Raw genomic sequence first — 24086 nt, forward strand, 5'->3', positions numbered from 1 at the left:
TCCTATTCAGAATTTATGTGGTATGTGTCAGACTACAACCCTATTCAGACTTTATGTTGTACAGACATCTATGTACTTTTATATGATTTTGTACGAATGACTGTACCTACATTCATTTTAAAAGTGAACCTGGGTACAGTCCCCTCAAATGCTAGGTACAGATAAGATGTGTACTGCTATACCTGTGCTCAACAGAATGTATGAATAAATGTACCTGTGTATACTATATAGTCATATGAGTGTTGATCATAATGTGTGAAGAGGGCCTGAGAAGACTGCGATGAGATTAAACAAAATGGTTTCAAAAATGCAGCTTCCATATGCAGCTCTTGTATTGGAGATGCTGCTCAGCTATATTGGCTTTCAGCTGTTGTGTTTTATAAGAAACCTTCATGCTCAGGGGTGCACCTAGGTAATTTTGGCATCTGGACCTCTATCCTGGGGGGTCGCTCCACTCGCCATTTTTGTCCCGAAGCTGCCCGCACCCACTACGCCGCTGCCCCCTTTCCATTTCTGCCTGTGCCATGTGCATGGCCAGTGGGGTGGGGGTGACCTGTGACGTCACGGGCTTGCAACTCTCATACGTCCACTGTGCCGGCGCGCTCACGTCCCAGACAGATGGGCCCACCAGCCTCTGTGCCCACTACTGCCACCACGGGGGAGGCCAAGGCCTGCTTGGCTCACCCCCCACTCCCTGGCCATGCACATGGCAGTGGCAACAATGGAAAGGAGCAGCGGGGCAACGCAGGCACAAGCGAGGCGGGTGCGGGGTGGTGGCCGGTACCCCACCAAGGACATTTGTAAGCCCCCCGGACTCAGGAGGCCATGGGCTGGGTCCCCAAGGTCCGGGCATAAGAGCACTTCTGTTCATGCTACCATCTCATTAAATGCATAAAATGCAGAACATTGAAACATGCTTTACATTACTCCCAGTTATAAAGTCAAAAAATATTCATGATAAATCTTTGAAGAATATAATTCATTTTAATGATTTTATTATATTATCATAGATGGATTGTTGCCTGTCATGTCAACCATTATATTCTGATTACCATACCTTAACAAAAACAATTTACATAGCAAAAAGAATGAGATTGATGATATTGCTGACTTAGTGCTACCAAGGGAAAGACACAAGTTATTTCTCTGATAAGCTGTTCAAGTAACAAAAGTCAGAGATAGCATCTTAAAGCTTACCTTGAAGTCCCAACCGTCACCAAATTCAGACTGCCAGGCAGTGGTTCTACTTCTATGAGCAGATTCCAGATGATGTCACTTGAAGAGACTGTTGCTCTTCAAAACAAGAGCTTGGGTATGGAGTCCCACATGACTCCATACTGTCTCCAACTCTTTTTAGCATCTAAGTGGTGCAGCGGGGAAATGCTTGACTAACAAGCAGAAGGTTGCTGGTTTGAATCCCTGCTGGTAGTATATTAAGCAGCAGTGATATAGGAAGATGCTGAAAGGCATAAGCTCATACTGTGTTGGAGGAGGCAATGGTAAACCCGTTCCTGTATTCTACCAGAGAAAACCACAGGGCTCTGTGGGCGCCAGGAGTCGAAATCGACTTGACGGCACACTTTACCTTTACCTTGCTAGAGACCACATTACACCTGTACTGAAAGAACTGCACTGGCTGCCAATATGTTTCCAGGCAATATACAAAGTGCCTGGAACTTTGTTACATGCAAGTTTATTGTTTAAGATAACCTTTAAAAAAAACCCCTAAACAGCTTAGGTCTGGGGTATTTAAGAAAGCACCTTCATTATGAGCCCTGCTATCTATTGAAACCATGTGGGGAGGTCCGTCTGCAGTTACCACCAGCATATCCGGTGGCTACTCAGGGAAAGGCCTTCTCCGTTGCTGCCCCTGAGGTTTATGAAGTGCTCCCAAGTGGTGTTCTTAGAAGCGGCTATTCGGCCCAAAGTTTAAAATACATTCTCTTAGTGTCCTCTGGCACCCCCTGTTGAAATAAGAACTTCCTCACTGATAATGTTTTTAAAGGGGAATTAAGACACATTTGTTCACCCAGGCTTTTTAATTAGACTCATATATTTTGTTTTAACATTTAATTTTTTTGATATTTTAATGTCATTTTAATTTGTGCTTTTATATACCACCAGAGACGTGAGTTTTGGGTGGTATATAAATATGTTAAATAAATAAATTTGAACCTGGCATTCCATTAGCAACCAAAATGTCACTAGTTCTAGGATCCAAATAATCTCTAGAAAGTACAAGTGATTGTTCTTTCTGGGTTCAGGTGGGATTTCTAAGCTTTCCTTACATGTCATTAATAACCTTCCCATGAAAAAGCAGCATTAGCACAATGCAAAGCCTGCTTTATTATTAAACTGTCTAATTTTTGAGATCCATAGGCTGTAGCCAGTTCAGTGTCACTGCAGGGAGTTGAAGTAAATGATTTTTTAAAAAATTATCCTTACATTCCTATAATTAATTAGGTTCTGTTAGGTTCTTCTGTTTGCCTTCATCTTCTGTAAGCATCTAGCTAAAACTTTCATTAAGAAAAGAGGACAAGTCTCTTGTACCTTTAATAGATGCACAGAAGAAGGAATTTCAGCAGATGCAGCCTTTCTTTCCCCTGCATAATAAACTCCCTGCTGAAATTCCCTCTTATATGCATCTCTTAAAGGTACAGGGGACCTGTCCTCTATTCCACATGGCAGCCCTATTTCTAGTTCACGGTATGTACATGCAAGTTAAAAACAACACTTATCTGCTGTGCTATTTACTGTTAGCTGCTTTATTGCCACATAGTCCTGTTGCTAAAACAAATAAAGGCCATAGTTTTGCTATATTAAAAAGTTTGCTTTCTTTTGTTTTACAGCTTCCATGAAGCATGGTCTGGAGACATCACAGAGACTGGCTGCTATGGAGAAAATGATTTGCAAAGCAAATTTACCAAAACCAGCAGTACTCATGGCAAACAGATAGTACCAGGACATAATATTGCTATACATACTATCAGCACAATACATGTCGTAGAGGTCTATGGGCATGAAAAAGATATGCCTGGATCTCTTGATTCTCATTTACCTGGATAAATAACCTCAGAAAATCAATTAAGCATTTGTTGGACCAAAGCCAAATGTGAATACAAATACCTGCTGAACGTGCCTTAAAGACTATAGAAATAAATGACTGCATTGTTCCTATGTACCTGATACAGTAAATGCCAGAGTATATCTACAAATTTAACAGATCTAAAAAAGTTATTTTATTTGAAAATGCATTCTGATTTGATTTAAATAAAATGCTGTATATTTATATTTAACAGCAAGCGGCTATTTCTGAAATTAATGAAAAACAACGTCATATCAATAAAACAGTGATACCCTTCTCTGGTACATTTATAAATATATCAGTTCTTAACAGTTTGTACATTTTCTCCATGTGAAATCCTTGACGAGTACAAATGTATATGACTGCAAATTTATTTTATCCTCTGCTTTTATAAACCTATCAGAAAGGGGAAAAATGTATTTTTGCACAATAGCATGAGGGAATTACAATAAAGATGTTTTAATTAAGAAATGTGTGAAATTTGCACATGGCTTTATTGTTCAAACTGCAGGGCAACCTTTCATTAGTCCTCAAACAACCCTTCCTGAGGATTATTTATTTGTTTAAAAGGTATATCCTGCCTTTCCATTAAATTAAAGCCCAAGGTGGCATACACAGAATTAAAAAACCAGTTCAAAAACCAAACCAAAACCAAACTCAAGCTGAACTCCTATATATTCTTCCTTGGGAGTTAATCACATTGAAATCAGTGGGATTTACAACTGAGTAGACATGCATAGAATTGTGCTGAAAAACATCAACAATCCAATGTTAACCAAAAAGCAGTGCCTCATAGAATCTAGAGGAAAGAGTTGTGGTATGCAAGGACAAGGCAATGGAGTAGAATCAGGAATATCAATGGTTTATTGAAATAGAAATTATTTACAGAGAGGCAAGTGCTGACTGCTTTTCAGAGCTTTTGCTGCTAGTTGTTTGTTAGTAGGGATGTGCACGGAACTTGTTGAGGGAGGTTTGAAGGTGGGGGCATACCTTTAAGTGCAGGGGAGGCTGCCCTTACCCCTCCTGCGGCATTTTCCCCACCCGCGCTCCATTTAAAAAGTCTCCGTCGGGGCAGTGGCATACCTCCCTGCCACCCCGGTGTCCTCCTTGGCCTGAAGTACCTGGCAGTACCTGGCACACACACACGGCACGCTCACTTGCACACACATTGGGCACGTGCGTGTGTGCAGTGTTCACACGGACACGCCCAGTGTGTGCACATGCGCTGAGTACTTCCAGCCAAGGAGGACACCAGGGTGGCAGGGAGGTACGCTGCTGACCCGACAGATGCTTTTTAAAAGGAGCGCCAGTGGAGGAAACATGGCGGGAGAGGTAAGGGCAACCTCCCCCACCCTTAAAGGTATGCCCCCCCCCACCTTCAAACCAGCCAAACTGCTGGTTGTTTGATCCGGTTCAGAGGCCCATAAAGGGCTTCCGAACTGGTTCTGTGAACATCCCTATTTGTTAGCCTTGCCTCTACCTCAGGAATGGAATACAAATAACTGAAGCCCCATCCAAAAGCTGGCGTGGATCAAGGAATGGATTAACCAAAAACACAACACTTGTCTCACCCTCTACTCCTAGGACCCAGACCCTCAGGATGTCTCTGGGGGAGAGGTTTGAGGTGGGGTGCTTTAGAAAGGAAGGGGAGGGAAAGTGCCTGTATGGAAACTTCATTCCATGTGCACTTCTTAGGACCCAATCTATGGCATTTATATGATGCGTCATAGCATTTTATAGCATTAAAGCATTATCTCAATGCACTTGCAACATCCTCAGCATAAATATTATATCTACAATTATAACTCCTTTAAAGCAGACCAACATTATCATCATCATCTCCATATTGCTGGTGAGGTTCTGAAGAAGAGAGGCTGAGAGGTAGTGGCTTTTCAAAGTCACCTGATCAGTTCTTGACCAAGACCTTATTTAAACAATGAACTTTCTAGCTCAGAATTCTCCTCTGAGCCACTGCTGTACTTCAATCTTTCTCCGTGTAATAGATGGGAAAACAGAGCAGCATGAAAAGGCCAGGGAAAGACAAAAGTAGTAGTAATAGGGTGAAGGACAGTCCGAGGCCATGAAGTTGGAGAAAGGGGTTCTTCAGTAGGAACTATGATGGACAGAAAGCAGTGAGCTCTTCTGCATATTGGGTTCAACATGGCAGTTGTCACAGAGTATCATAGAATCATAATGCAGAAGGGATCTTGTTAGCCTTCTAGTCCAACTCCATGCTTGATGCAAGATTTCTAGAGCTAGAGCATCCTCAGCAGATGGCTGGGCAGCCTCTGCTTGAAGACCCTTTGTGTGCATAAGAACAGCCCTGCTGGATCAGGCCCATGGTCCATCTAGTCTAGCATCCTGTTTCACACAGTGGCCTACCAGATACCACTGGGAGCCTACAGGCAGGAGTTGAGGGCATTCCATCTCTCCTGCTGTTACTCCCCTGCAACTGGTACTCAGAGGCATCCTTCCTCTGAGGCTGGAGGTGGCCTATAGCCAACAGACTAGTAGCCATAGACCTTTCCTCCATGAAGTTATCCAAACCTCTCTTAAAGCCATCCAGGTTGATGGCTGTCCAGAACTTAGTGTTTGTCTCTGTTGTTAAATCTAAATTTAGTTTTGCCCAGTTTTCCATTTTGTTAAGGTCACTTTAAATTTTGTTCTGTCTTCTGAGTTATCATTCCTTTGTGATGGATTAACTATCCCATTCAAATCAGATCAGCATTCTCTCCACAGCTTCATCTAAATCATTGATTGCAGCATTGAACACTACTGGACCAGGGACAGAGCTCTTTGGTATTCCATTCAGCATGTTCCTCCACTTTGATGAGAAGCCATTGATTAGCAACTTTGATTATGATTTTCTAATCAGATCTGAATCCACCTGAGAATATTATCATCAAAGTCACATTTGACCAGTTAGCTAACCACACTATGATGAGGAACTTTGTGAAATGCTTTGCTGAAATCAAAATCAATTGCCTCTATGGCATTCCCACAATCCACTTGATCAAGAAAAGAGGTAAGATTAGTCTAACAGGATTTATTATTATTAACAAATATAATGGCTTCCACTAATCTTTATATTGTTAACAAGAAGCTTACAGATTGACTGCTTTATTATTTGTTATAGTATCTTCTAGGGATGTATATGGAACCGGTTCAATGGCTGGGGTGTACCTTTAAGGAGCAGGGAGGATGCTCTTCCAAGTCCCCCCACCCCACTGGCACTGTGTTTAAAAACAGTCCTGCAGGGTGGCAGCATACCCCACTGCCGTCAAACTGGCCAAACTGCTGGACCATTGAACTGGTTCAGAGGTCCATAAAAGAAAGAACCTTTAAATAAAAATGTTAATTTTAAAAAAAAAGTGGGAGGGAGGCTCCAAACCGGTTTCTGCAGATCCCTAGTATCTTCATGGGTAATGAAGTCAGAATGGCTGCTCTGTAGTTTCTCTGATCATTCTCTTCCTCCTTTTTGAAGACTGGGATCATCTCCTCACCTGTTAACCAGGTTTTCTCAAAGATAATAGACAGAGGTTTTGAGAATACATCAGCAAGTTGTTTTAATACCCTAAGATGCAATTCATTTGGCCCTGAGACTTGAATTCATTTAAGGTGGATATTTGTTTCCTGAGCAAAGATCATCATTCCTCATGAGTCTGAAACTGCAATTCTTCCTGACCCTTACCATTCACACTTTTGTGAACAATTCGTCTTTTTGAAAATGATAGAAGCAAAATAGTAGTTGAGCAGTTCTCTCTTCTGTCACCGCTAACATTTCACCATTCTAACTGGTGAAATACAGGCCTACTATTTCCTTTCTCTTCCTCCAAACATACCTGGAAAAGCTCTTTTTGTTGCTTTTACCATTCCTTGTCAGGCTGAAGTTGTTCTGAGAGTTAGCTTTTGCACCTAATGGCGCAGCGGGGAAGTAACTTGCCCAGGGAGCAAGAGTTTGCTGGTTTGAATCCCTGCTGGCATGTTTCCCAGACTATGGGAAATATCCATCTTGGGAAGCAGCAATATAGAAAGATGCTCTCATACTTTGCAGGAGATGGCAATGGTAAACCCCTCCTGTATTCTACCAAAGAAAACCACATGGCTCTGTGTTCACCAGGAGTTGACACCAACTCAAGGGCACAACTTTATCTTTACATGCTTTGGTGACCTGTCCTTCTATTTCTTATATGTGCCCTTTCTTATTTTTAGCTCATCCCTGAGCTTTTTGTACAACCAATCTGGTGTTTTGTTTTGTTTTAGATGCTTCCCATTTCTCTTTTTTATTGGAATTGGTTGTAAAAGTGCCTTTAGTAACTCCTTCTCAATACCTCCACCCATCTGGGGTCCTTTCCATGTTAGTTTATTTAGCCATAAAATCCAACCTAACGGTTCTCTGAGCATATTAAAATCAGCTTTCCCAAATTTCAAGGTACATGTCGGAAGATTACACTCAACTTTAGCTTTCCATAAGATCAAGAATTCCAGTATTACACAAGCCCTGTTCAGATGTGAAAAAAGTGTGTGTATGTGTGCGCGCAGCATCTCAGAGCATGCCGAGAAATCCCTCCTCTGGCAGTGATGGGGCACCCCAGCCTTGCAAACACAGACCATCACACGAGGTATTTGCTCTTCAGAGAGCAGCTTAACTATGACGAGCCAGGGGGAGAGAGAGGCTTCCTGCTGCATCAGCACCAGGGGCAGGACTTCTGGGTGCACTCCCAGCTCGGCTAGAATTCAATCGTAGCAGATCCCTTTTTCCTCCCACCATGTTCTGAAAGAAGACGCCATCAGCAAAACATGGTAAGAATTGATTGGAGAAGTAATGCTTAGCAGAATTAGTTTTGTTAGAGACCTTGGAAGGGAGATTTACAAATATGATGAATATTTATATACCGTTTTCCAACCAAAATTCCCAAAGCACTATCTATAAATAAAAGAAAGAAAGAAAGAGGGTCCCTGTCCCCAAAGGGCTCACAGTCTAAAAAAAGAAGCACAAGAAAGACACCTGGAAGGATGCTGTGCTGGGATTCGATAGGGCCAGTTGCTCTCCCCCAGCTAAAGATAGATTTCTTTATCTAGCTCAGCTGCAGCAGAAGTCACATGTAAGAAAAGTGCTGCTAATTAATATTGTATGGAGACATGGAATGATAGTTCTAAATAAAGTAGTCTTTTTAGGAAATCCATCAGGGAGATAGATTAAGCCTACATGCCTAACTACTAGCTACATACGGGAAGAAGAGAGGGAGAAGAAGGAAGTCTCTCTCAGGTGAGAGAATGAAACCTGAGGGATCACTGAGCACGCAAATGGCACCTGTGCATGTGCAGACACCATGTGCGTGCTGGTGCCATGCGTGGGTTCTTGGGCCAAGTGCCACTGTAGCAGGAAGCTGCATGCAGCAGCAAAGAGCAGGTAAGGACCTGCTCTCCATTTTTAAAAATATCCCACTCCCTGCTCCCCTCCCCACAATGCCAAACCTGTGGTTCATGCACATCTCTAGTGCAGATGTACATATACTTGACATAAACTGCTAACCCACCTGATCCTTCTGTTCTCTTTGAGCAAGCTTTAGCCTTCAGTTGCTACATTCCAATCCTGGGAGTCATCCCACCAAGTCTTAGTTATCCTTATCAAGATTTATTTGTCTTCCTGAACTAGGAGTTCAAACTCATCTTGTTTGTTTCCCATACTCTATGCATTAGTACATAGACATCAAGTAGTGGATATTATGTGCCAATGGCTGACATGATGCACCACACTTAAGCACACAGCACCGTCTGGAGCTGCTGCTGCTGCAGAGATGAAAGCAGGAGAGGCTGGACAGATCAGGCAGTAGCACTAAAAGCTTCACTGTATTTCTTCTGATGGCCGTGAGTGCTCTCTGCAGCAGAGCCACTGCACTCCCTACTGTCTACATAGGGCTTGTGTATCATGTCAGCCATGATCACTGCTGTTTTTTATTATAGGCTTTGCAGTCACCTTAAGTGGTGCAGCAGGGAAATGCTTGACTAACAAGCAGCAGGTTGCCGGTTCGAATCCCTGCTGGTACTATATCGGGCAGTAGCGATCTAGGAAGATGCTGAAAGGCATCATCTCATATTGCGTGGGAGGAGGCAATGGTAAACCCCTCCCGTATTCTACCAAAGAAAACCACAGGGCTCTGTGGGCACCAGGAGTCGAAATCGACTTGACAGCACACTTTACCTTTACCTTGCTAGGCAACCCAACAGTTTCTCCTATAGAGTCCAAGACTCTATCTTTACCTTTTGGGCTTTTGTCTTCATCACTCACAGTGTTTAGTTTAAAGTCCTCTTAATCAGGTTTCTCAGGCTTCTGCCAAACATGCAAGAAAGTGGGTGATAAAGCATTTTACGCTTATGTGTTGTAGATGGAAAATGCATCACTTCATTGCTCTGCACGGATTCAGAAAATGTAAGAGACTAGCCAATAATAATAACATTCACAGACACAGGAAGCAATATGCAAGGCAGGTAGATTTGCACAAGTGACATTATTAGAGCATTGTGATTTATTTAAGCAATCTGGTACTATAAACTGCAGAATTATAACTATATGAAGAAATGGCATGCAGATCATTCAGTGAAGCTTGCAGTTCTTTCCTCTGTTAATGTGTATTGCTTATGATAACTATGCCCCCTGGAGTTTTCTTTATTGTTCATGTAAAACTAATTTTTCATCAGGAAAAAAGTGCATGAAAGCTGACACATAAAATAAGATGTTTATTAAATTATCCTTCTGCAATATTTACCAACTAATAAACTGGAGCAGGCTGATCTTGTAGGTCTGTTTGTGCTGCAGTAGCACAAAGAACCTGATGCCCACTCTGAGACCAACACAGGTTCATACTTGCTTTCTATTGGTCCTAGCAGGGCTGTCCATGCACCTCCCAGTAGCCATACTCTTAGATGGCTGTTGCCCTGTTGCATTGCATGGTATAGTAATGCTATGCTAGAGGCCAGGGATAATCACTTTTGGAGCACTGGCAGCTTCTGCATCTATGTTGAAAGTGGGGTCATCAGATCCTGATGTGGGGAAACCTTCTCAAGTAATTTGTTAGAGCATAAGAGAAACCCTGCTGGGTTAGGCCAACAATCTATCTAGCCCAGCATACTGTTTCTTACAATGGCCAAGCAGATAATTCTGGGAATCTCTCAGCCTCCTTAGCAGCTGGCATTCAGTGGCATGCAATCTCTGAAACAAAAGGTTCCATATAGCCATCCTGCCTAACTGTTGTTGATGTGAAGGGAATGAGGCCAAGGACGGTTTGCAAAACATCAGATCTCACTGTCACCATTTCAATTGTTTAACATTCCTGCCAGGAGAAAATCACAATTTTATCATATGCGTAGAAGTTTTGTGCTGGCATACCTGCTGGAATTTTTTTAAATTTTGATGTGCTGGTTGAGTAAGACTGTAAACGCTCTATAGAAAAGATTACATTCATGACGTGTCCGATAGCTTTACTTAAATGTGTGTTGTTTTTTAAAAGCAGAAATCTTCTGCTTGACTTTAAAAAAACAACAACAGTCAGGCCATAATGCTGCTCCACACCACCAATGCAAAGAGTTAACAGAATGGGCATTCATTTATTTTCCAAGGGCACAATGAAGACCTCTGCTGGCTGAAGCCTTAAGGTGGCTCTCAGATTTTACTTTCGCTTTTCCACAAGCTCGTCACTGAATTTCCGTTTCTGACAGCAACTTAGGGGGACAATATTTCAACTTCCTGGTTCTGTATGTTTCTTTCAGGCATAGCAGAACAAACTGTCAAATCCATGGACAATGCTGTTCATGAAATGTAAGTAGTCTATTGTTGTCCTTAAGGCTGTGTTCAAAAACTGTGCTTTTCAAAAAGATGGAATTTTTTAAAAGGCAATAACTAAAGCTTTGTTTTTTAGAAGGGCTTTGGCAAAAAGGGAGTGTCTGCAAGTCTGATTCACCCAGAGACTTTCTTTTTATGAATCTATTTTACATTCTTGTTGCTGGGATATTTCACTCTTCCTGTTTATGATCTAACAAAGAATCTGTCTGTATTGACAGGATGATGGGAATAGTGCAGCCATATAGTTTACCGCCCCTTTTCAACTGGAACGAATCCTATCTGAGGATTTATTCTTTGGGATAAAACATCCCCCCTTTGTGTTTTTAGGCTTGGTACTATAACACAAATTTCTATAAAATAAAACATTTTGTTTGGGGAAGGTTTGATAGTTTTAGATTTGCTAATCACAAATAGACATATCCCAGAATTGTTACTGTGGACAATACAATATTTTCGCTTGGAGAATTATCTATGGGTTTACTCCTCCAGTTTGGAATGAAACAAACGAATCCAACTATAGCGGGGAGGTGGCTTCCACTGGTATTGGTACTTGTGTTTTCCTGCACTTCCTTTCATGTCTGTCCTTAGAGAGCCCTGGCAGGGTGCGGGCAAATCAGTGGCAATCAGTGGCGGGCAAATCACTGGCATCAGCCAGTGCGGGGGCCCCCTTCCAGTTAATTCTAATGGGGGGTAAAAGAGCAGGGCCCGGGGCAGAGACCCTACTTGCCATGCCCTAAGGACAGCCCTGCTTCTTTTAATAAACAGAACTCCTTAGATATGGCAATCTTAAAGAGCTTGGGATACCAAAGTTGCTCTAGAGAGAATGCTAACTCATGGTTATTACCCAAATTAAAACCTCATTTTAGATATGTTCACTGAGACAGGGAATTACATGATAACTTCATATTTCCCTGTTATTTATTATCATAATGTTCAATATTTGCTGGTGATTAGTCACCTGGGTGTTGGTGAGTCTTTGCTTCTAGAGTAGAGCTGTTTTGTTAACATATTGAGCTGCAGAATAGAGGAAAACCCAAGGCTTAAATACCCAGTCCAAATAAAGTCACATAGTATGGTGGCAGCTGTACTATCCCCATGTTCTTCGCAGTCAATAGCACTGGCATATAGCATCTCCAGAATTAATGAATCACACACCACATCTTTTCCATTGCTAGCATACATCTCTGCTTACACAGGAGGAGATATTCAGAACTCAGTAGAGGCACTGCATAAGGGCCCTATTGAACTGAAAATGCCTATACCATGTGAGCACAACAGAAGGTTTCTTGTCTTCAGAGTTGTGTACATTTTCAGACTGAATTTGTGAACTCCACCCAATTCATTCTACAAGCTACTAGTATTGTTCATGTGGCCGTACCTCAAGGTGAAAAAGAAGCGAAGAAATGACATAGCTTCTTGCATTTAACTGCCTTTTTCATGTGCTACTTATAAAAATGCAATACTGAAATTTCTTAAAGGGTTAGTTTCTCAGGGTGAGTACAGGTGGCCATCGTTGTTCACAGGGGTTCTATTCTCGCCTATAGGTGCAAATATGGAAACTGTAAATAAAGAAACCTTGCCCTTATGGGAATCCAGGGGTTAGGTTCACACACACACACACACACACACACACACACACACACACACACACACACACACGGCTAAAAAAAGGGGGTGGGGGAAGAACTAAAGTAAAGTACTGTAACTTACTCTCCTGGTTTCCAACAATCCCCCCCACCCAGCCCCCAATTCCTCTGATTTTTTTGCAAAAAATCATTGGAATTTTTTTAAAGAGCCATGAAATGGCTCTGCACTCAGAAATGGCAGCCAGAAATGACATCAGAAGTCATTTCCAGGTCATTTTTGGCCACTCAAAACTGCGAACAGGTGAATTTAACCTATTTTTTTAAAATAACAAAGATAAAGAAACTGGGTCTCTAAGATTGATCAGTGGACACACGAAACTGCGTTTGTTGAAATCATGGATAATGAGGGCCACCTATAATTATGGAAGAAAGCCCAGAACCTGAGACCTTTTGCATGCAAAGTAGATGCTCTTCCACTGAGCTACAAGGGGAATCTCTTACAGTGCTCACAAGTAGTCTCCCTTTCAAATGCAGACCAGGGTGGACCCTTCCCACCCCATGCAAATGAAATTAAATGCACTGTTTGTTCCATGGGATTGTGTGATCTAGAGGAGGCTGTTTGAACTTTAGAGGAGAAGGGGGTATGTGTGGTGGCTTTCACTTTTTCTTTACACATGCGCCAGATTTGTCCAAATTTGCAAAACATGCATATATTGTATGAATTAACATATGCAAATTTTAATGCTAAGTAGACTTTTTGGAGACTTTTTTGGTGAACAGCACCCACTATTTCAACTTTTTTGTTGATGGATTTCAACTATTTTCACCATCTGGACCTGGCAACCCCTAGTAGCACACAGGAGAGACCTGCCTACTTGCTCACTACCAAGTTTTTCATGAATTTATTTACCATATATTCAGGTACATAGCTTGGGAGTGCTCCTGGACCCAAAGCTTTCCCTGGTTTCTCAGGCTGAGGCAGTGGCCAGGAGCATTTTTTATCAGCTTTGACTGATATGTCAGCTACGTTCATTTCTAGAGGTAAATGACCTTAAAACAGTGGTACATTCGCTGGTAACCTCCAAACTTGACTACTGTAATGTGCTCTATGTGGGGCTGCCTTTTTACGTAGTCTGGAAACTACAATTGGTACAGAATGCTGCTACCAGATTGGTCTCTGGGTCAACACAAAGGGACCACATAACACCAATTTTGAAAGAACTGCACTGGCTGCCGATATGTTTCTGGGTGAAATACAAAGTGCTGGTTATCACCTATAAAATCCTTAACAGCTTGGGTCCAGACTATTTAAAAGAGTGACTCCTTTGTCATGCACCCTGCTGCCTGTCATGTTCTTCTGGAGAGGTCAGGTTACGGTTGCCACCTGCTCGTCTTTCTCTGGGCTTTCTCTGTGGCTGGGCTTTCTCTGGGGCTTTCTCTGGGGCTGCCCCAGGGCTTTGGAATATGTCTCTGCTGAATAAGATCATCTCCTTCTCTGTTTGTTTTCAGGAACACCCTCAAGACTCTCCTGTTCTCACAAGCTTTTAATTAGAATAAATTTTAATAATTTAAATTGTTTTAATAACTGTTTTATACTATTGTTTTTATTTCATGTATTTTAATATTTTAATATCTTAAAAATTTTGTACACTGCCTAGAGATGTACATTTCAGATGGTATAACAATATGATTGATAAACAAACAAATAAGCAAAGCAATTTATTAACTGAAAAATTTGCTAAAATGTGTAACTGCTAGAGGCACCTGATCACCTGAGGCAAATTTGCCACAATACTAGCAGTCCCAGTGACACCAACCAATTCCTGGATTCTAGATCTTTATTCCAGGCTGCTTGGACCAACTATGCTGTTGGTTTTCATTAACCTGAAAGCAGTTGCAGATTACTGTATTTTACGGACTATAAGACGCACTTTTTCCCTCGAAAAATATCCGCCAAAATTCAGGAGCGTCTTATACTCGTAACTGAATTTGGCGTGCGGGGTTCACCAAGCCATCACATGATCCTGCGTGATACGCATTACGTCTCGCCTGTTGCTGTAGACTGCTAGACTTTTCGGTACAGTGATTGCATTACCCTCATGTTACCGATCATGGAGAAAACAAAAAAGCATTCATACAATGCCAGATTTAAACTCAATGTGATTAAATACGCTGAAGAACATGGGAACAGGGCAGCAGAGCAACACTTCAGTCCTCCACCGAAAGAAAAAACCATTCGCGATTGGCAGGCTGCTAAGGATGAACTAGAAAAAATGAAGAAGACAAAATGTGCAAATAGAGGACTAACTGCAGAATGGCCTAAACTAGAAGATGACGTTCTGAAATGGATTCAAGGACACTGTGAAAATGGCATTGGAATTACAACGAAGATGATTCAAATACACGCACGTAAGCTTGCACAAAAGTGTAACCTAACAGATTTTCAAGGTGGAGTAGGTTGGTGTTATAGGTTTATGAAGTGCCATGGGCTTAGCATGCAAATCAAAACCAAAATATCGCAGAAAATGCCACAAGAGTATGAACAGAAAAGGTTGTCTTTCCATCACTTTATCATTCATTGAAAGAAAACCAGTGTGGAACTAGGACAAATCGCAAATATGGATGAAACTCCTTTGACATTTGATGTACCGAGTAACAGAACCGTTGCCACGAAAAGTGATAAAACTGTAACAATTAAAACGAGTGGGCATGAAAAAATGCACTACATTGTTGTCCTTTCCTGTTGTGCCGATGGCACTAAACTTATTCCAATGACAATTTTCAAGTGCAAAACAATGCTGAAACCATCTGAGATACCGCCGGGCATAGTTGTTCACATACATCAAAAGGGTTGGATGGATGAGGCTGGTATGAAATTATGGATTACCAAAGTGTGGGAAAGAAGAAAAGGCGCTTTATTGAAGAAGAATTCACTGCTTGTACTAGATCAGTTTAGTAGCCATTTGAAAGATTCTGTGAAAGAGAAATTAAGGGAAGAAAATACAGAGCTGGCTGTTATTCCTGGAGGACTTACATCACAACTGCAATCTCTTGATGTCTCAATAAATAAACCCTTTAAAGTGTATATGAGAGAAGAATGGAATAAATGGATGATGAATGAAAATCAACATCAATTTACTCCAAAGGGCGCTTTAAAACGGCCTTCAATCAAACAAGTATGTGAGTGGATTAAACAGTCGTGGTCAAGAGTGAGTGATGCCATTATTGTTAAATCTTTTAAGAAGTGCGGTATAAGTAATAGTCTCGATGGCAGTGAAGATCATTTTCTATATGAAGAGGAGGAGGATGACGATGATGACGAAGAAGAAGAAGTGGGAGAGGAGGAGGAGGAGGAAAGTTCAGATGAAAGTTTTCTGGGATTTTAAAGGTCTGTTTGGTTTTTATAATGGCAAATGCTATTTTTTTTTAGTTTGGCTTTGTAAACTATTGATAACAGTTTAATATGTTAAAACTCTGAAAAACTGGATAAAAATTAAGGTGTGTCTTATAGTCCGTAGTGTCTTATAGTCCGTAAAATACGGTATGTCAACTGAAGGTAATGTCAGCAACAGATCAGTTTTATATGAGGAGTGCTGGTATTTTTGGGTAATAAAATAAGATGTAAGTAACATATGCAATAGTAGGTTTGTAAATAAATAGAGCTGATCAGATGTTCAGGATGGGAAAGGGGGTCTGGATTAGTGGTATAGCTGTTTTTCTCTGCGTACAGCCCAATTTGCCCATAGGCAGTGACCGAATGAATGCTGGTTTACTTTCTATAGCACCTTTCATAAAAGCTCATCGTAAGGTGGTTTACAAACATTAAATATAATTGAATCATAAAAATCACATTAAAATCAATTAAAAGCTATAAGAACCATAAGAAAACATCATAAATCAGCAGCCATTTAAAAAAAGACAGAGCAGCATGAGATCCTGTGTGTGCGTGCGCGCGCGCATGTATGTGTTTGTAAATAGTAGGGTCCAGTGTAGGTTTGCACTTATGAATACTTCAAATCACCTACCACATGTACACCATGGCCCAGATTTGTTTTCATTAGGCACTGTGTCATAATTTTAAGCCAAAGCTTGACTATATCATTTAATAATAATGTCAGTGGCTGACATGCAGGGGCCAATATGCCAATGTAACACAGTTTTCCATTGTGCAGTATGTGTGTGCAATTTTTGGGGATCCCTCTTTCCTTTTGCTGCCTCTGTACCTCCTGAAAATATGTCCCTAAGAGTTGGGACATGCTCAGGACATATTTTCAGGAGGCACAAGCTACTGCAGAGGGGATGTGAGGAATCATTAAAAAGTGTTCCCCCAGGTTGGAAGGACTTAGTATTGGCTCTGCCTGTGATTCTATTGATGGCAAATAGGAACACCAAATTCAGGGGAGTAGACATTATCGCTCCTAAGTGTCCTTTCTGATCTGCTTCATGTTGGAAATTCTCTGTGGTGAGAGAATCCCTTTCTCATTATAGCAGAGTGCACAGAGGCACAACACAGCGGAATTTACTTAGGCATGCGTGTATGCTGAGAGTAAAGGAACTTGGAGCCAATTCATAGTTTCAAATCAATATATAAGGCATTTATTAAGGAACTCCATTCTAGATAGGAAAGTGAGGAGTTAGGATCTCTAATCTATCTATTTAGCCGGATGCAGATGGATTCTGCATCTTCTCTGCACACATGGTGCAGGGAGAGGAGCTTGCCATGTTGCAAGGTAGAAGGGCAGGTAAGGAAGAGAGAGAGGAAGAAAGTTAATCCCTAAGAGTACCAATCTACATCAGGGGCGTAGCAAGGTTGGAGGGGGCCCAGAGACAAGATTTTAAAATGGGCCCCTCGCTGATATACACACACACAATATATATAGTGCACTCACACTCACATCCCCATCATGAATACGGTGAATATCTAGTTTACATTGAATCTAGTTTTTTTACTCTCTGCTCCTGCCGATCTCCAAGAGACACAACATAATTCATAGGGGGTGCAACATGGGCGGGTGGGGAGTCATGTGATGTGCCTCTGGGGGGCCCCTCAAGGCAGTGGGGCCCCAAGACGACTGCCTCTGCTTGCCTAATGGTAGTTACACCCCTGATCTACATTTCAAAGGGATAGCGTCAGAGCAGTGGAGAAGGGGTGACCAATGTCTTGACCCTCTAGCCCTCTGACTCACTAGTCTGTCCTTCACTGTCTGAGACAAGAGACAGCGCAAAGTCCTTTAACTTCCAACACTTCAAAACTGGTCCCTCAGTACATGGAAGAACTATGGGAGCTGAAGCAGCAAAGTAGACAACTAGAGCACAAGTGGAGTAAGACTCGACTCAAGTTCAACAGATTACAATACAGAGCACAATACATGTGGCAAATAAGTGATTCTTTTCTGCCCACATTGCATCCAGATCCAGCGGAGTTGTCCAGGGTTGCGAGAGGACTAGTATGTGCCCCTCTTCCCCTGAATCTGAATTTGGAAACAAGTTACCCATTGTGACACTTTTAATGGTCAAAATATCCTGTATTCAGGCCAACCAGGACACCACGCTTATTAGAATCTATAGTGGAGGTATCCAGCGACTCCTCTTATCCAGTGAGCTTGGATCAGTTTCACTTTGTGACTCCTGAGGATGTGGACAAGCTGCTTGGAGTGGTGCAGTCTGTCACGTGTTCTCTTGACTCTTGTCTGACTTGGCTTATACTCTTTGGTAGAGAGGTTATTGGAGGGTCTTAGTAGACATCATAACTGCTTCTCTGAGGGAGGGCAAAATGTCTTCCTGTCAGTTATCAATCCTCTTTTGAAGAAGCCTACATTAGACCACTCAGAATTAAGCAATTACAGGCCCATTTCTCACCTTCTATGCTTCGGCAAGGTAATTGAGAGTGATGACCTCTCAGCTCCAGATGGTTCTGGGTGTAAGATTCTGGGTGTAAGATTCTCTAGATCTATTTCAAACTGGTTTTCAAGCAGGCTGTGGGGTGGAGACTGCCTTGATCACCTGATGGACAATCTCCCGTTAGTAATTTGCAGAAGGAATGTGACTTGGTTGGTCCATTTGGAGGCACTGCTTTGCAGTGGTTCCACTCCTACCCCGGGAGGATTCCAGATGGTGCTGCCTAGAGACTGTTGTTCTTCAAAAAGAGCAACATTATGGAGCACCACAAGGTTGCATATTGTCTCCAATGCTTTTTAACATCTGAAAGAGATCATCAGGAGATTTGGTGCAGAGTGTCATCTGTATGCTGATGAAACCCAAATCTGTTTATTTATGTTAACATCACTGGGAAAAGGAAATGCCTGCCTGGAGGCAGTGATGGGCTGGATGAGGGATAACAAACTGAGACTGAATCCAAATAAGGTGGCGGTACCTATTGTGCATGGTTGGGAGACAACTCTGATCTGTCTGTCCTGGATGGGGTCATATTTCCCCGGAAGGAACAGATATGCAGTTTTGGAGTGCTTCTGGGTCCAAACCTCTCTCTGGTGTCTCAGGCTGAGTCAGTGACCAGAGGTGCTTTCTATCAGCTTCGGCTGATACACCAGCTGCATCCGTTTCTTGAGTTAAACGACCTCAGAACAGTCATGCATATGCTATTAACTGCTATACTTGATTAGCGTAATGCACTCTATGTTGGGCTGCCTCTGTACATAGTTCGGAAACTGCAACTGGTGCAAGATGCGGCAGCCAGGTTGGTCTCTGGGTCAACACGAAGGGACCACATAACACCGATTTTGAAAGAACTGCACTGGCTGCCGATATGTTTCTGGGTGAAATACAAAAATGTTGGTTATCACCTATAAAAACCTTAACAGACCATTTAAAAGAGTGACTCCTTTGTCATGAACTCTGCTGCCTGTCATGTTCTTCTGGAGAGGTCAGGTTACGGTTGCCACCTGCTTATCTTTCTCTGGGCTTTCTCTGTGGCTGGGCTTTGTCTGGGGCTGCCCCAGGGCTTTGGAATATGTCTCTGCTGAAATAAGATCATCCCCTTCTCTGTTTAGCATATGTTTATCTTCTTCTCTGTTTAGCATATACTAAAAGAACTGCACTGGCTACTAATATGTTTCTGGGCAACAGAGAGATAGATAAGTTTATTCGGTCATTGACCAGCAAACTTCTGGGCAACATACAAAGTGCTGGTTATAACCTACAAAGCCCTAAACAGTTTAGATCCAGGTTATTTAAGAGAAGGTCTTCTTCATTATGAGTCCCGCCACCTATTGAGATCCTCTCGGGAGGTCCATCTGCATTTGCCACCAGCTCATCTGGTGGCTATTCAGAGATGGGCCTTCTCCATTGCTACCCCTAGGCTTTGCAATGTGATCCCTAAAAGCCTCCCCATGTCTGATAATTTTTAAAAAGGCAGTTAAGACACATTTGGTCACCCAGGCTTTTTAATTAGCCTAACAGATTTTAATATTGTTTTAAATTGTTTTGTTTTAATTTGTGCTTTTTTTACTGAAAACCGCCTAGAGATGTGGGTTTGGGGCAGTATATAAATATGTTTAATAAATAAATAAATAAATCTAAATAGTATACATAATACTCTAATCCTAAATTTATTTACCTATACATTTACCAAGTGACCAGGACTGAGATACCATGCAATGCTCCACATGTGTTTAGCGCAAAACAAGTGATGCTGTGTCTACCCAATGCAAGCTGTTATTTATTTATTTATTTATTTATTTATTTTATTTTATTTTATTTATTTTTCTACCACTCCAAAACTTGCATCTCTGGGCGGTTTACAACAAAAGAAAATAAATGACAACAGAAAAAATTAAAATATTAAAAAAAATTAAAATATTAAAACAATGTTAAAACTATTAAAACAGTATAAAAATAAAACAGGATAAAAATAACCATGTACTCCTCAGAGGAAGAGCGGGATATAAATGTAATGAATGAATGAATGAATGCCTGGGTGAATAGATGCATCTTTAAAGACTTTTTAAAAGTTGTCAGTTTTTAAAAGTCTCAGAGTTTCCAATGGCTGTGGGATCACGCAAGTCTCCTTGCACAATTCCAGCATTTGGTCAAGTTGTGTTCTCACAACTTGACTTAGGAAGATGCAGCAGTACAGGTGGCCCTCATTATCCGTGGTTCCAGCAACCATAGTTTCATGGTTCTAGAAACCAGGTGTAAAAGGCCATTTTCACTTATCCGTGGCTTCAGGTGCACTGGGAATGACTTCTGGAGTCATTTCCAGTCTGGAGGCGACACAGAACCATTTTGTGGCTCTTTTAAAAACCCTGCATTTTTTGCTAAAATTGGAGGAATTGGGGGTTTGGGGGGCATTGCTGGAGAGCCAGGTAGAATACTTTCCCCCTTATTTATGCCTCCCCCTGATTTTAAGGTGTGTGTGTGTGAGTGTGTGAGCCTAACCCCTAGATCCCACAGGGGTAAGGTTTTGGTATTTGTGCCTATTGGCGGGAACCCCTGTTAGTAATGAGGGCCAACTGTACTTGCATTACACCAGGGGCGTAACAAGGCTGGAGTGGGCCCAAAGACAAAATTTTAAAATGGGCCCCTTGCTGATACACACACACACTTCACAATATATAGTCATGTGACTTGCCTCTGGGGGGGCCCTCGAGGCGTGGGGGCCCCCAGGCAGCTGCCTCCCCTTGCCTAATAGTAGTTATGCCCCTGCATTACACTAAATGCACACGGAGCATCGTGGTATGTCAGTCATTGATTCCGGTGGATTTCACTTGCATGTCACTGTGCTTAGGATCATTGTCACAAAATTCTTAACACTCCTAATTTTAGGTGGGTCAATATTTCTATTAGACTGGAAAATCTAGCTGTCAAAAATGTATTATATCTACTGCACCCAAATGGATGAGTTCATGTTCTTAAATGCACTATTAAACTAAATAGTGCATGCAGATAATAAATTATATATGCAAATTAGGAAAAATGCAGAAATTTTATTTCAGACACTTAAATTATGTGAAAAAATAAATTATATTATTAGAAATGGCGCAATTAATTGCTTCCAAAAGTGGCAATGAATTTTATAAGTCTAAATTTATATTCACAGTTCAAACTACAAAGTAAATTAAGTTTGCCATCAACTTTTATTTATGGTCATGAATCGGTATATTTGAATTCACAGGGCCATAAAGAGAATTGGAAATGCTTGTAGAAACAATATCAAATGAAGGGACAAAATTCTAATCAAAACACCTCAAATATTTAATTACTTTGCAAGTGTAACCCTTTAGCTTGAAATTACCATCATTTAAAAATCTGACTATAGTTAAACATGTTTTAATGACAGTAATGTGAACAGAATATAACAGTGGCACAGAAGACAGCTTACAATATTAATTATATGTGCCAATATCCTAATGCTGCAGGTTAAAAACTGCAGCTAAAAAAGGCATGTGGTTCTTTGCCAGTCCTTCTTTCCCCAGAAGTGCTTCCTGAGACATCGGCCCCAGAGGGCTGCGGAGTTCTCAGGGCCTTACTTTTGGATCATACTGAGTGTCTTTGGGTAAGTGAGGTTCCCTGCAAAAATCTTTCCCAGTGCAAAAATCATCCCCCATGCATGAGTCCTCGTGCTTCAGAAGGGGATTACTAGCAGTGTGTTCTCTAATATTTTTCATCCGTGTGCGGAATGAGTTTTGTTCTGGGTGGCAGTATCAAGGCAGTGTGAGTGCACATGCATTCAGAGTTGGACCTTCCTGATTCTACTTGAACAGGATCTAAAATTGACTGAGCAAACATCAAAATACGTGTGAGATACATGCACACGCCTCAGAGGGAACACTGGTTACAAGTGCCACACTAGTGGTACCTTTCTTAGTTGCATGCATACAATGTTAGTTAGGATGTCAGCCATGGAGAGGAGAAAACATAAGATGACCAGACTTTTCCAAAATAGTAGTGAGGATGAAATAAGAAACTGATAGGAAAAAATACACAGGTGAAGTGACCCCAGGAAGGGCTTTGTGTGTGGGGGGGGGGGGGCGCAGGGTGATGATAAATTAAATTATGTCTTAAAATGAAGGACTCGTATTGCTAAGATACAGGCCTGGTTCAGATGCAACTCTAAAGCATGGCTTAGCACTTTATGAACAAGTCTAACAGGTATGCAGGCTTACATGCCCCCTTCTTTCTTCTCTGTTGTGCAAGAGGATAATGTTCCCTGTTGCCTATGAACTTTGGAAAGTGTGGTTTGTTAACTAATTAAAGTTAAAATAAGCCAGGGTATTGAACTAGGAGCAAACTGTGGTTTGACATCCTGGCTTGTTCTAACTAAAGTCAGTTGTGTTATTTATTATACAACATACATACTGCTTTTTTGCACAGCACCCAATGTGCACAACAAAATCTGCACAATGTGCACAACAAAAATAAGATAAAAATGCACAACTGGAAAAATCCTTCCCCCACATATTATAAAAGCAACAATCATTACTAAAAAAACAATACACAAAGCAGCAATATCAAACGCAGAGAAACCTCAAGCCAGGACATAAGCCTATGGAAAAGGGTGGTCTTTACAATCTGCCAGGAGTTCTGGTTCCCTGAGTTTGTAGTTAACAAACCACCATCCCTGAGGTTCATACACAGTAGAGAAGAGAAGGAAGGAAGGAAGGAAGAGGAAGGGAACAAGAGTACACAAGCCTAATGCAGCTTCTTTAGCCTTGATCATGTAGGACTTTACCATGGTTTAGTACTCCATCTGAACCAGTGCATAGCCAATTTTCGGTCAGGGATAGCTTTCCCATATAGGTATATGAAAATCTCAACATTCCATCACACTTGGCATGATCAAAACTAAAGGCAGTTAGTGGCTGCCTTGGCTTCCATTGAGTAGTATCGTATAAAGTAAAATTGGCTGCAATCTTGCATATATAGTTGAGGAAGGGAGCAAAACCTGACCTTCTGCTCTGATACTGTATTTGTATGCATGCTTACTCAGAAAATCTAACTATATTTAATTTTGCTTACTTTCGCATAAGTGTGTGAAGGTCTTAGATTGAAATACAGGAGAAGCACAGGTGTGCGTGATTTACATGTTACTTTAATCTCTTTATGAAAAAATAGTGTACCTTATGAGTTTTTGTGTGAACTGCCCTGAGCTGTTCAGGGATGGATGGTATATTAATGAAACAAACAAACATAGATGGGGAGAGGTTTGGAAACCTATGAGAAGAGCTGAAGACACTGGGTATGTAAGCTTGGAGATGCGAAGACTGGGGGTGTATATTGTAGCCATTTCAAATATCTGAAGGGCTGTCACTGGATTGGAACCAAGTGGTGGGCTCTCCTTTGTGTGGGAGTTTTTCAAAGAGAGGCTGGGTGGGCAGCCAATTGTCAGGGATGCTGCAGCAATTTCCTCCACTGAGCAGGGGGGGTGGGGGGAGTGGTGGACTAGAAGAATCTGTTTTATGCTGTAAAAAAATCTGTTTTGTGCTGTAAACCGCCTAGAGACTTCGGTAGTGGGTGGTATACAACTTTATTAAATAAATAAATAAATAAGGACATTCCGTACTCTAACATTCTATGATTCTGCAGATATATGAAGGAGAACTGGTTTTGTGGTAGC

The 24086-nt window shown here is 41.5% G+C and overlaps 2 protein-coding genes across 5 annotated transcripts in view; both read left to right on the forward strand.

Moving 5' to 3' along the window:
- SUSD3 (sushi domain containing 3) overlaps positions 1–3296 on the forward strand; it is a 90419-nt gene extending 87123 nt beyond the window's left edge. For all 3 annotated transcript variants that reach the window (XM_053288119.1, XM_053288121.1, XM_053288120.1), the window contains one exon: positions 2850–3296. In XM_053288119.1, the coding sequence (XP_053144094.1) occupies positions 2850–3066 (217 nt within the window). In that variant the 3' untranslated portion in view covers positions 3067–3296. The remainder of the gene's footprint in view (positions 1–2849) is intronic.
- Positions 3297–10817: 7521 nt separating this feature from the next.
- CARD19 (caspase recruitment domain family member 19) overlaps positions 10818–24086 on the forward strand; it is a 63527-nt gene continuing 50258 nt past the window's right edge. For both annotated transcript variants that reach the window (XM_053301885.1, XM_053301893.1), the window contains exon 1: positions 10818–10904. In XM_053301885.1, coding sequence (XP_053157860.1) covers positions 10889–10904 — 16 coding nt within the window. In that variant the 5' untranslated portion in view covers positions 10818–10888. The remainder of the gene's footprint in view (positions 10905–24086) is intronic.

Source organism: Hemicordylus capensis, chromosome 2 (genome assembly GCF_027244095.1).
Source record: "Hemicordylus capensis ecotype Gifberg chromosome 2, rHemCap1.1.pri, whole genome shotgun sequence".
Classification (NCBI taxonomy): Eukaryota; Metazoa; Chordata; class Lepidosauria; order Squamata; family Cordylidae; genus Hemicordylus; species Hemicordylus capensis.